The 11,686-nt window shown below is 37.0% G+C and overlaps 1 protein-coding gene across 3 annotated transcripts; it reads left to right on the top strand.

The window, feature by feature from the left end:
- Nucleotides 1–741: 741 nt before the first annotated feature.
- Nucleotides 742–11,337, top strand: Polybromo (protein polybromo). 3 transcript variants are annotated; one of them, XM_070664275.1, is made up of 26 exons: nucleotides 742–1,362; nucleotides 1,457–1,702; nucleotides 1,787–1,915; nucleotides 1,986–2,165; nucleotides 2,238–2,679; nucleotides 2,751–2,863; nucleotides 2,956–3,054; nucleotides 3,261–3,323; nucleotides 3,420–3,569; nucleotides 3,643–3,810; nucleotides 3,881–4,044; nucleotides 4,128–4,422; nucleotides 5,598–5,803; nucleotides 5,912–6,251; nucleotides 6,345–6,923; nucleotides 6,997–7,172; nucleotides 7,263–7,435; nucleotides 7,518–7,690; nucleotides 7,818–7,889; nucleotides 8,724–8,906; nucleotides 9,185–9,307; nucleotides 9,940–10,180; nucleotides 10,272–10,422; nucleotides 10,499–10,548; nucleotides 10,615–10,732; nucleotides 10,806–11,337. In XM_070664275.1, the coding sequence occupies exons 1-26, from the start codon at nucleotides 1,258–1,260 to the stop codon at nucleotides 11,020–11,022; spliced, it is 4,956 nt and encodes a 1,651-aa protein (XP_070520376.1). In that variant the 5' UTR covers nucleotides 742–1,257; the 3' UTR covers nucleotides 11,023–11,337. The 3 variants fall into 3 exon arrangements, with proteins under 3 accessions (XP_070520376.1, XP_070520375.1, XP_070520378.1); XM_070664274.1 differs by having other exon boundaries at nucleotides 3,420–3,572; XM_070664277.1 differs by having other exon boundaries at nucleotides 743–1,362; nucleotides 3,420–3,572; nucleotides 7,015–7,172.
- The last annotated feature ends 349 nt before the right edge of the window (nucleotides 11,338–11,686 follow it).

The raw sequence follows: 11,686 nt of genomic DNA, 5'->3' as shown, positions 1-11,686 counted from the left end.
TTCGTGTACCGACTACGAGCCTTTATATGCGATCGGGAAGAGAGGGGGCTCAACAGCATGGCGTCGTCCGGGACCTGTGTCATCCTGGAACGTGGATGAGGAGAAGCGCGGTACGCTTCGTGTTTCGCGCTTTCTCAGCGAAATTTTTACACATACATATGTCCCGCGCATTAATGAAACTCTTCTCGTGAAGACACGAGACAGGTGAGAACCGGGAAGATTGGGGGGGAGAAAAAAGAAAAAGGGGCAGACAGAGAAAGAGAGAGAGAAAAGTAACGGTGGGTATCTCTGAATGGTATCGCCGTTGTTTCGACATTCCCGGGATTCCGCGGCGGCGATGCGGATTACCGCGGACTATTCGCGCATTCTGGGAATGGCAGCAAATTTCGGTTGGAATGCGACGATGTCGGGGACGACGTGCGAGAGAGCCATGTCCAGGGATCGTGAATGGGGGGGGGGATAGAGGAGGGGTGGAGAGGAGGAGACGCATAAACGCGCGTCCCGTCGTCCGCACGCGGGCAAGACACGGCCGCGACACGGTTGATAATCGATGGCGGCGAAAACGCGTCTCTCCCGGTGCGCTGAAAGCTACCAAGCGGTGTAGTGCGCGCTGCACGTCTCGGCCGCCTCTTCGAAACGCAGTGGCAACTTATCATGGCGGCGCAATTTTTTTTTAGCTACTAGTTGTATGTGTTTCTCGAATCGCTCGCGCTCTCTCTCTCTGTCGCTGTATGCTCTTCCCTTCTTCCCTCCCTCCCCTCTTCCCCCTGCGTGTATACGTGACGGGCCGCTCTTGGAAGAGTTGGAGGAATTCACTCGTGTTCACTTGCGAGAGTTAACTAGCGCACGAGTCGCTACCGAGCGCGTGTGAAAGACGAATCTCGTGGATCCTCGTCCCCCGGAAAGCTGCGTGTCCCATCGCCGTGATAAAAAAAAGCCCCCTCCGACGTACGCGGTTGCCCTCCGATAAACAGCGGCGCGACGTACCGACGAATAAGGGCCCCCCGCGCGTTTTTAATCGAATACCCTTTTTATGTACGTACAACGCGTACACGTATGCGAACGTATGTGTGCGCACGTACATTTGTTTACAAATTCCGTGCTCCCGTGTCGGCGATAGCTGCGGCGACTCCCGCATCGCGACCATCGGCGGCGTTCGGCGGACGATGTAGCGGTGCCCTTTTGTAGGTACACCGCTAAAACGGACCCCCCTAGCAACTTGTTACCTTGTGTGACTTTTTAAGATAACCAGCCAGGATGAACAAGCGGCGTAGAACATCGTCGGTGGCGAGCCGCGGTACCGAGGACGACGGCGACGATATCCCGCCCGAACCGACGAAAAGAAGGAAAAAACTGGACCCTGTGAGTGTGCACGGACCTCTTTGATGTATCTGTACATTGATCGAGTATGCTGTGCACGTTGAACGCTAAGGCTAACTGTTTCTACTTTTTACAGAGCGATTTGTGCCAACAACTGTACGATATACTCCGCAATCAGAAGAAGGAAGATGGATCTTTGTTGTGCGATGCATTTATACGCGTGCCGAAACGCCGGCAGGAACCAGGATACTACGAAGTAGTCTCCAATCCCATAGATCTGTTAAAAGTACAGCAAAAGCTGAAAACTGACGAGTATCGAGATATGGATGATCTCGCTGCTGATATTCAACTTATGGTGAACAACGCCAAAGCTTTCTACATGGTAGTATCTCATAGTCCTACTCAATTGCATCAAGCTATTGATAGTCATTTGTTTTCTGTGATCATAACACACAACTTTTTATAGCGTACCTCCTCTGAATACAAAGACGCGACTGAACTGTGGGAACTATGTGTAAATACCAAAAATCGTATTATGGAAGAGTATGAGGATTCAGAACCTAAAGGAAAACTTATTTTAAAAGTTGGCAGATTGGTGAGTTTTGATTGATTCGATAAAATTACAAATTATATGTACAATGTGGTAAGAGTATTAATAAATGCAGGCGCGTAAAATAACGACGCGACAAGATGATGCAGAAGATACTTCAGAAAGTTCTACGAATCTCGACGAAGAAACTATGCAGTTATTCGAAGATTTATTTGCCGCGGTTATGACAGCAACTGATCCCACTGACAATAACCGACCTCTTCATATTATGTTTCAACTCAAACCGTCTAAAAAAGTTCGTAATCTGTCTTTAAATTGTCATTTACGTGGTGTATTGTGCTTATTTCAAGTTTTATTAACGTTACAGCTTTATCCCGAATATTATGATGTTATCGAGACACCAATCGATTTAAAAACTATTGCGAGAAAAATTCAAGAGGGTGCATACAGCTCACTAGGTGATATGGAAAAAGATTTAATGCTTATGTGCCGCAACGCTTGTCAATTTAACGAACCTGGTTCACAAATTTATAAAGATGCTAAGCTTTTAAAAAAGATAATTACCGCAGCTGCGAGAAGACAAGACGGCGGATTCGGCAATACCTTTAAAATCGCTACAACCGCACCCTCAACAAGAAGCAAAAGAGGCAGTCGTACTATGGCACAATCGTTAATCTCGCAAACTGCAGCATTACCTGATGAAGATGACGAAAGCGATGACGAAGAAGAAGAACCTGCCGAAACCGAGGAAGCTGATAATCCCCAATGGCAATTATTTCAAACCATTCGAACTGCTCCTAATAATCAAGGTATAATTTCTATTGTACTACAATATTATCGTAAGTTTCTGACACATTTATGATACAATTATAATTTGTAGGTGTAAGGATGAGCGAATATTTTTGGAAACTTCCATCAAAGAGATTATATCCTGATTACTATAAGACGATTAAGAATCCTATATCCTTATTACAAATACGTACAAAGATCAAGGTATATATCGTGTTACAATAATAAAACTATTATATTAAAACGTTACATTGTATTGAAAATCAGTTTTACATTTTATTCTAATTGATTTTCAGAAAGGCGAATACGGCACTGTTAGTGAAGTAGCTGGAGATATGAATATCATGTTTGAAAATGCTAAGAAATATAACATGCACACTTCTCGTCTGTACAAGGTAAGCATTTCGAGATTAATTTACTTTACTATAATTGCTTTAAATTAATTACATGTAATATCAGTAAGATGTTCTTATTAAAAATTTCTCATTTTGTATCATATTTTGAAAGTTTTACTAAAAAAATAACATGAAAAAATATTATCGTGCGTATCGGACATTTAGTATAATTATTTATACACGTTTTTTTTATTTAATTATTATAGTGTGCTGTTAAATTGCAAAAAATAATGCAGGAGAAAGTACAAGAATTGTTGGAATTCGATCAGGTAATAAATTAATACACCACATAAATTAAATGTAATAAGTGTATATCTTTGAATCTGTGAATTAAGTCACATATCAAGTTTCAAATATTTTTATAGGATTCTGATTCGGACAGTGAATCTGAGAACAGTTTACAGCAACCTAAATTGATTAAACGTGCGTCGAATTTATTGACACGTGGAAAATACAAAGATAATATACCATTGAAGAAAAGATTACACACATTAGTCAAATGTGTTATGGAATACGTTGTAAGTAATTCCATAAAACATTGCGTTCAATATAGTCAGTTGACGTATAGCGTGTCTTATTATTTTACAGTGCGAAGATGGTCGGCAACCCATGTTAATGTTTATGGAGAAACCTTCCAAAAAATTATATCCAGATTATTATCAAGTGATAGCAGAGCCCATAGATATGCTGGCAATTGAAGCTAATATTAAAGCGGAGAAATATCAAAATGAAAACGAATTAATACAGGATTTTAAGGTATTTATCATCTTGATTGATTAATTACAATAGCTCGCGATAGTTATTTAATCTATTTTTTACTTTCTAGTTGATGTTTAGTAATTGTCGTCAATATAACGAAGAAGGTTCGTTGATATACGAAGACGCTAATACATTGGAAAAAGTTTTGATGGATAAGGTAAAAGAATTAGGACCTTTGCCAGATAATCCTAGATCAAAATCTACCGCATCAACCCCAACTAGAAACGTCGGGTATGTTATATTTCACGTGAAAAAGATTATGGTATTTGTTTTAGTTTTTGTTTTACCCGCCTGTTTCCCTTATCTACGTTTAGGCGACCGAAAAAAGTAGTGCCACTTCATTTGCAAAAATTACGAACCCTATACGATACTATAAAAGACTACCACGATGCAAAGGGAAGACAGTTATCTTTAATTTTCATGAAATTACCAAATAAAAATGAATATCCAGATTATTATGAGGTGATAAAGCAGCCTATACACATGGAAAAAATAGCCTCAACTTTAAAGAATAATGGATATGATAATTTGGACGAGTTGGTGTCCGATTTTATATTAATGTTTGACAACGCTTGCAAATATAACGAGCCGGACTCACAAATATACAAGGTTTGTATAGCAAAAATTCTTTATTTCGTAAATTATATAAAAGTATATATTATCTCACTTATTGAAAAAAATATTCATATAAATTTCATACATTAAAACTCACTAATATTATTGATAATTTAATAAAATATACTTTTAAATTTTACTGCAAGGCTGAGCAATTTATCTTGCAGTTAATGAATGGTTCACAATATGTGGTTAATATTTTCATATTTTTTGTTTAAAGCTTTAATTATTTTTGAGTATTTCTATCAAAAGATATTTAACGCTCAATGACTTACGATACAATTCTCTATTTATAACAAATACTAAAGTATTGTCTAATTGAAAACAATTAAAATCATAATTTTTGACAAGTGTTTTTCAAACATTGTCAAGATGATTTAATTAGCAAAAGAGTAACTAGTTCTTAATACAAATTTAAATAATCCAGAAAAAATAAAAAAAATGTAAAGCTCTTTTACCAGAAATTTGGAGTAAATTTTTGTGTAAAATTTTAATATAAGATACAGATTCTTGAGTCGAGATGAAGTCGCGGGTGAAGACTTCAATTGAAATTTCGCGGCAAAAGATGGAAAGCCTAATCTGTTTACGGTTCGAAGTTTTAAAGGTTAGGTGAAGCTTCCCTCTGCCGTCTCCTATCTGATCCCGTCGTTCGGAGCTTTTCCTTCAAACGATGATCATCCTAGTCTCGTGAGATGCGTGACACGCGGTACCGCACAAAATTTAGTAATTGTATATATAAATTTATCGATCGCGCTTGCGATGTTCATACATATTAATTTCGTGAGCGATTAGCGCATTTTTATCGCGATATTTCGGATTATTCTCACGTCGTGCTTCCGAAATTATCGTATCGAGTTGTGCTCCGATCGCGTGTGCTCCGAAACACCGAGAATGTTCGTGCAAAACGAACAAAAGATGTTAGACAATAACGCGGTACAAAATCCGTTGAAAGTGCGAACGTGTTTTATACGCCTGTTGAGAGATAAGGATTTGGACGGCCACATAAAAAGATACAAAAAAAATGAGACAGAAGTAAACAGACTAATATATTTTTATCTGTATTTTTTTGTTTTTTCCTTTGAAATATCCTTGCTATATGGAGATCTTATGTCGGTATTGGTGTGGATGTAAGTATTGTAATGGGAGACAATGTATAACCAATATTTCAGGACGCCTTGATACTTCAAAGATTAGTGCTGCAAAGTAAGCTGCAATTGAGCGAGGATGAGGAAAGTGTACCTGACGTATCAGCAGCTATCCAAGAGATTCTGGCAACAATATTTACTGCACTTTACAATCACCAGGATGAGGAAGGACGATGTTACTCCGATTCCATGGCAGAGTTGCCGGAGCACGATATTGTTGATGGCAAAAAGTATGGATGCGTTTTGAATTAAAAAAATTTTTTTTTTTATTTAGAAGTACAACTTTGCCATTTATTTGAGTTAAAAAATGCATATTATTTTTACGTGTTAAAAAATAGAGTGCGAGGGTTATCATTGGATTTGATTAAAAGAAGACTAGATCGAGGAGTTTACAAAAGGCTAGATCGATTCCAAGAAGATGTTTTTACTTGCTTGGAGAGAGCGCGGAGATTGTCGCGTACGGACTCTCAACCTTTCGAAGATAGCGTGGAGCTGCAGGCGTTTTTCTTGCGTACTCGCGATGATGTAACTCGCAATGGAGAATTATTACAATCGCCCGCCTTAAACTACACTCTTTTAGAGCTGTCTACTCAGGTAGCAGAACTTAAAAGAATAAAACAACAACAAGAATTGAATTTACCTAATGAAGAAGAAAGTTGTGATGGCAATGAGACAAAGGTAAATCAAACTTGTTTTTACATGAAAAATGTATTTTTTACGATTATTTCTTATTATTAGCTTTTTATTAAATTTAACATATTTATTATGCAGGACTCCGAATCGAATACAGAAACAAATAATACTGATAATGGAGGTTCTATGAGTTTTAACCAAGAAGTATATAGAGCCGGTGACTTTACATACATCGAACCTACCGAGAGAGGCATGGAATACAGCGTGGTTCTTATAGAAAGGCTCTGGACCAATGCGGATGGTCAACAGATGTTGTATGGGAATTTATTTTATAGACCCAGCGAAACGTATCATGTAGCGTCGAGAAAATTTCTTGATAAGGAATTGTTTAAAAGCGATGCTCATGTGGCCGTACCTTTAGCGAAAGTAGCCGGCAGATGTTGTGTTCTAAGTGTAAAAGATTATTTTCGAATGCAACCTGAAGGGTTTCAAGAAAAGGACGTTTATGTATGCGAATCACGTTATTCTACAAAGGCACGAGCGTTTAAGAAGATCAAGGTCTGGAATTTCGATCCCGATCACTTGACACTGATTCCTAGAGAAAAGCCATTAGAACCGAAACGAGTAATATCGGTGTATAAAGAACGACTAGAAAAACATAAAGAAGAAATTGCCGAGTTAGAGGAGGGAGAAAAACCAATGGAAAAGGAAAAACCTGTTAGTAATGAAATCGAAATATCTCTTTTTATTCATTCTAAGTTCCAACTTTTTTATTTTGCAATTATTTTAGTTACCATTTACTTTGCAGAATATAATAGTGTTTAATCCGGAGGACACAGAGAACACATACTATGAGCAGTATAGTGCATGTGTGGGTGCTGTAAAAACCGGCGATTTCGTTTATGTTGCTACAGACGGAGGTAGACAGCAAATAGCGCAAGTCGATTCTATATGGTCAACCAAAGAGTAAGTAACTTTATAAATAACGACATATTTTTTTTACATATTACTAGAACATATTTGTAGTATGTAATACGTATCACATTGTGCTTTTAGCGGCAAGTGTTATTTCAAAGGCCCATGGTTATTGATGCCTACAGAAGTGCCACATACGCCTACGAAATTATTTTATAAGCAAGAATTGTTTTTATCTACTGTAGATGGTACTCATCCTATTGTAGCTATTGTTGGAAAGTGTGCCGTCCTTGATTATGGGGAATATATATGTAGTGAGTACTCGTTCTTTCATCAAATGATGAATTTAATAAACAGTAATAAAATATAAATTAACGTTATTTGGGTGAATTACAGGTAGACCGACAGAAATACCAGAGGACGATGTGTATATTTGCGAATCGTTTTACGACGAAAGTAAGAACTTGATAAAAAAGTTTGGCCAAGAAAGTTTAAAGAAGTTCAACCATACGTCAGCGGTAACCGAAGACGAAATCTATTTCTTCCGAAGGCCTATCAATCCTGCAAAAGTATGTATAAAAATTAAATACATTAACTAACATAAGTGCATATTAAATTTATTCAGCGAATAATAGAAATATTTTATACGCGACTAACGAAGAAATTATTGCTTTGCATGTCATGTGTGTGTTGTAGGTTTCGAGCGACGTGGCTCAGACGCAAAGTCAAGTCAAGTCCGTCACGCCCAGCTCGGCTCAGTTTGAAATGGTAATTACTAATCACGAAATTTTATATCTCTTGTTTTTAGTAACGTACCAATATGCAATCGCACGTTCCTTCAATAGATCACACGCAAGCTGATATAGCAAAAGTTGTCAATATGTCTCATTTAAAACAAAAAAAAAAAACGAAAAGCGAAATAAGCTTTTCTTTTAGATTCAATTTGATCAGATTATTCACGTGTGATACAAGTATTTTTGTTATATCAACAGAATGCATTTACACGCATGTTTTCGATCTATGCCGGCATATTCATTCTTTCTTTTGTTTTGATTATGTAACTTATGTGTTAGTATTTGTGTCTCGAGCAGTTTTATTCGACAATTTTAAATCAGAGCACCTGTTGGGTTTATCGCTAGTATGTTAGACCGAACGCAAAGCACACCACCGAAAGATCTTGCTTCCATGTCATTCTAATCCAACTAATGTAAGAATGAAGAATTCGCTTTGGAGTATACACATCAACTAATCTGTTTATGCAAGAAATTTCAATTAATAATTGTACATGTTTTGATTGTGTATATCGACATACATTTTGAAAATCTTGTACTAAAGACCAAAAGGAAAAAAAAAAGATTATTACATTAGTTACATTACATTCGAAAGAGAGATATATATATCAAGTATATACGAAATATAACGTAAAGTGGGAGACTATCGCGATTATAGCTTTATTTCGACAAACACGAAAAAAGGGATGCGGCTCCTTTTTTTTCTTTTTTTTTTACGTATCAACTTTTACTACTGGAGAAAGTCGCGATAAATAAATTTCGCGATCGGTAGTAAGGGATAATGAAGGTAACATAAGCATAAATGGTGTAGGAAGCGTCACCATTGTTACCGAAGCTGGAACCAGATGTACTAAGCATGGGGGTAGGATTAGGAGTGGGAGTGGGAGTAGGAGTTGGGGAAGACAGCATGGATGCTGGTGGTCCACCATCCGTTGGATCTACGGAAGCTCAACCGGTGCTCTCCAATACTCAGACACCTGTGTCGACTAAGAAGGTAGGCTTTATCGTGACTACTTTATTTTTTATTTTTTTTTCTTTCATTCTTACAAACTATTGTCACACGTCATATTTTATTTATTTCACTTTATTTTTATTTAGAGAAATATGCCAGCATACATACCTCTTTTCGTTCTCTGCACCGTTTGAAGACACCAATTGTCTTAACAAACAGACCGACAATTTGATGTTAGCTCTGTTGAGACATTAAAGGCAATATTGCTCGTTCACATGAACACGGTGAATATTATAATTTGTGTTTTCTCTTCTGTTTAGAAAACTGCGGGTAAGAAATTAGTTACGGGCTATATTTTATATTCGAGTAAAATGCGAACCCAGATTACACAAAACAATCCTGAATCGTCCTTCGGAGAGATTAGCAGAATTGTTGGCAATGAGGTATTTATTTCTTTTTTATTGTTGATTTTTTAGTTCATTACAATAGTTTTGATGAAGGAATGTATGCAGATTAAACTTTCTCATACATGATTAATTTTTGTTTAAGCGTCTAATTGATTAAATTATATAAATCTGATTATTTAACATTTATTTGTAAGGTAAAAAAAAACTAAAAATATAATTAATTATGTATATGAAGAATTGCACTTTATGTGCAGGTCTTTAAAACGTTATTCAGCATACTTGATCCTTTATCCAAATAAATTGTACTACATCGAAATGGCTACTCTCTATTCCTAATGTCTTGTGTACAAAATAGTAATGCATCTTTCATGTTCTTTTATAAATGTAGTGCATATGTTATTTTTTATTTCTACATATCTAAATTCTGCATACGTCGCATTGTAATTTATATCTGCGCATCGATTTACATGTTATCACGATTATTTTCTCATTGCATAAACATCATCTGCATTGCTCAGTGTCATGAAGAAGAGAGTAACCATTGAATCAGTTCGTTGAACCACTTTCCAAGTACCAAAATGGTTTTGCCAACTGTTTGCTACGGTTTACGAGTAACATAACGGGATTGATCACGTAAAACATAAAACGTAAAACCACTTTCGTTCCAGTGGAGGAAATTACCGGCAGGAGAGAAGCAAGCATGGGAAGAGCGGGCGATCAAGATGAACGAGGACAGCGGCCAGTTGAAGGGCACAGCATCAGTGGGTACGAATGCCACGCAGGATGTCGTCTACGAATGCTGCTGGGATAATTGCGACTGGCAGTTCGAAGACACGAACGATTGCATCGATCACTGCATCGCGGAACAAAACGGTCACGTACAAACATCATTTGCAAATGCTCCTAGTGGTGAGTACAACCACGATCGCGTAACGGGTAGCAAACGGCACAAAGGATTAAATTATTATTGATTTTATTAATGTTTTATTGTATTTTGCAGACGTAGAGTATCAGTGCCAATGGCGTGGCTGTGGCCGAACGAAGAAATCTGTCCCACCTTTTCCAAGCGTGCAGAGACTCGCAAGACACGTTAAAGAGGTGCATATTCTCAAATCGCATGGACGCATAATACCACCTTCCGAAAGAAGCAGGTAAAAATTAATTTTTTTTCTCATACATTGTTTTATAAAAAATATATTTTATAAATATACGATGACATTCCCATAGGAATTACATGCCTTCGAAAGGACCTACGGTACTACCACCGATGGAGACAGGTAATTGTATTTTATTGAAAATTTTATTTAATCGCGATACGAATAAGGAAAAAATACATATCACAGAAACTTCAGCAGCCGCAACTCAAACGAGCAGCTTGCCCACCGCTAAACAGCCGGAGCCGATGTTTGTTGCGGTGCCACCGAGACCAAGTCGCGTATTACATTCGGACGCCTATTTGAGGTAAGCTTAAACACTAAACACTGTGAAAACAATCATATTTTCATATGTTAATGTATGTCGCTCTTATTTGCAGGTACATCGAAGGTCTAAATGTAGAGAATCGCTACATATCAAATTGGGATAAGCAAATGAACGCCAGTCCGGATAACACGCAGATACCCGATGTAACAAAGCTGCCTGCCGAGTGGCTAGGAAACGGCGTTGGAAACCACGGAAATGTGGTAAACGCCTTGTGGACACTCAGAAACATGATGATGCGGGATGTGTTAGCCATCAATAAAACTTTATAGTTTATAAATTGTTAAGATTTATAATTTTTAAATGTGCGACGCATCCTACAGACCCATTGATGCTAGATGAAAGACTGACGGTATACAATCGGTTAAACGATATGCACATGTAGAACTTTTTTTTGTTTTTATACTTAATTTTTTTTCGTATTTAATTACGTATAATAAGTTTGGTCAAAATACATCAAAGTATTGTTAGGCAAAGATAACAAGGTTAAAAACTTACTCAATTCTTTCAGACATCAGTTTTTTTTAACACGATTGGCAAGAAAACATTTATTTTTTGTGAATAAAACGTTTTTATTTTAAATTAAATACATTTTGTTTTAAACATTTTTAAACATATGTGTATAAAAAAAAGAAAAAAAAAAAAAGAAAACCGTATTATATAGAAAACTATCATTGTGTAAATACGCGCCTGCTAATGTTGATTTTCACTTTTCGAACAAAGTTTTATACGTTCTATATAGCACAAGTAATACATATTCTTGTATTAGAGAATATGAAAGCTGAAACTCTTCCTGTGTTAGAATCGTAATATAATGAAAAGTTGCATGTGTACATAGAAAAAAAACTTGCAAAAAGCAGCATACTGATAATACGATCCTCTCCTTTATCAGCGTTGCTTTCATAAGTCTCGAAAGATGTGTTGAAAAGATCTAAT

This window comes from Cardiocondyla obscurior, linkage group LG12 (genome assembly GCF_019399895.1).
Source record: "Cardiocondyla obscurior isolate alpha-2009 linkage group LG12, Cobs3.1, whole genome shotgun sequence".
In the NCBI taxonomy this organism is placed as follows: domain Eukaryota; kingdom Metazoa; phylum Arthropoda; class Insecta; order Hymenoptera; family Formicidae; genus Cardiocondyla; species Cardiocondyla obscurior.
The sequence above is the reverse complement of the archived record's forward strand: the minus strand, read 5'-3'. Positions and strand labels throughout refer to the sequence as shown.

Bases quoted from the DNA above. Each gene is read 5' to 3' on its own strand.
- Polybromo (XM_070664274.1), top strand. From the start codon at position 1,258: ATGAACAAGCGGCGTAGAACATCGTCGGTGGCGAGCCGCGGTACCGAG. The intron at 5,804-5,911 runs GTATGGATGCGT...GTTAAAAAATAG, and splicing joins GATATTGTTGATGGCAAAAA to AGTGCGAGGGTTATCATTGG. The intron at 10,181-10,271 runs GTGAGTACAACC...TGTATTTTGCAG, and splicing joins ATTTGCAAATGCTCCTAGTG to ACGTAGAGTATCAGTGCCAA.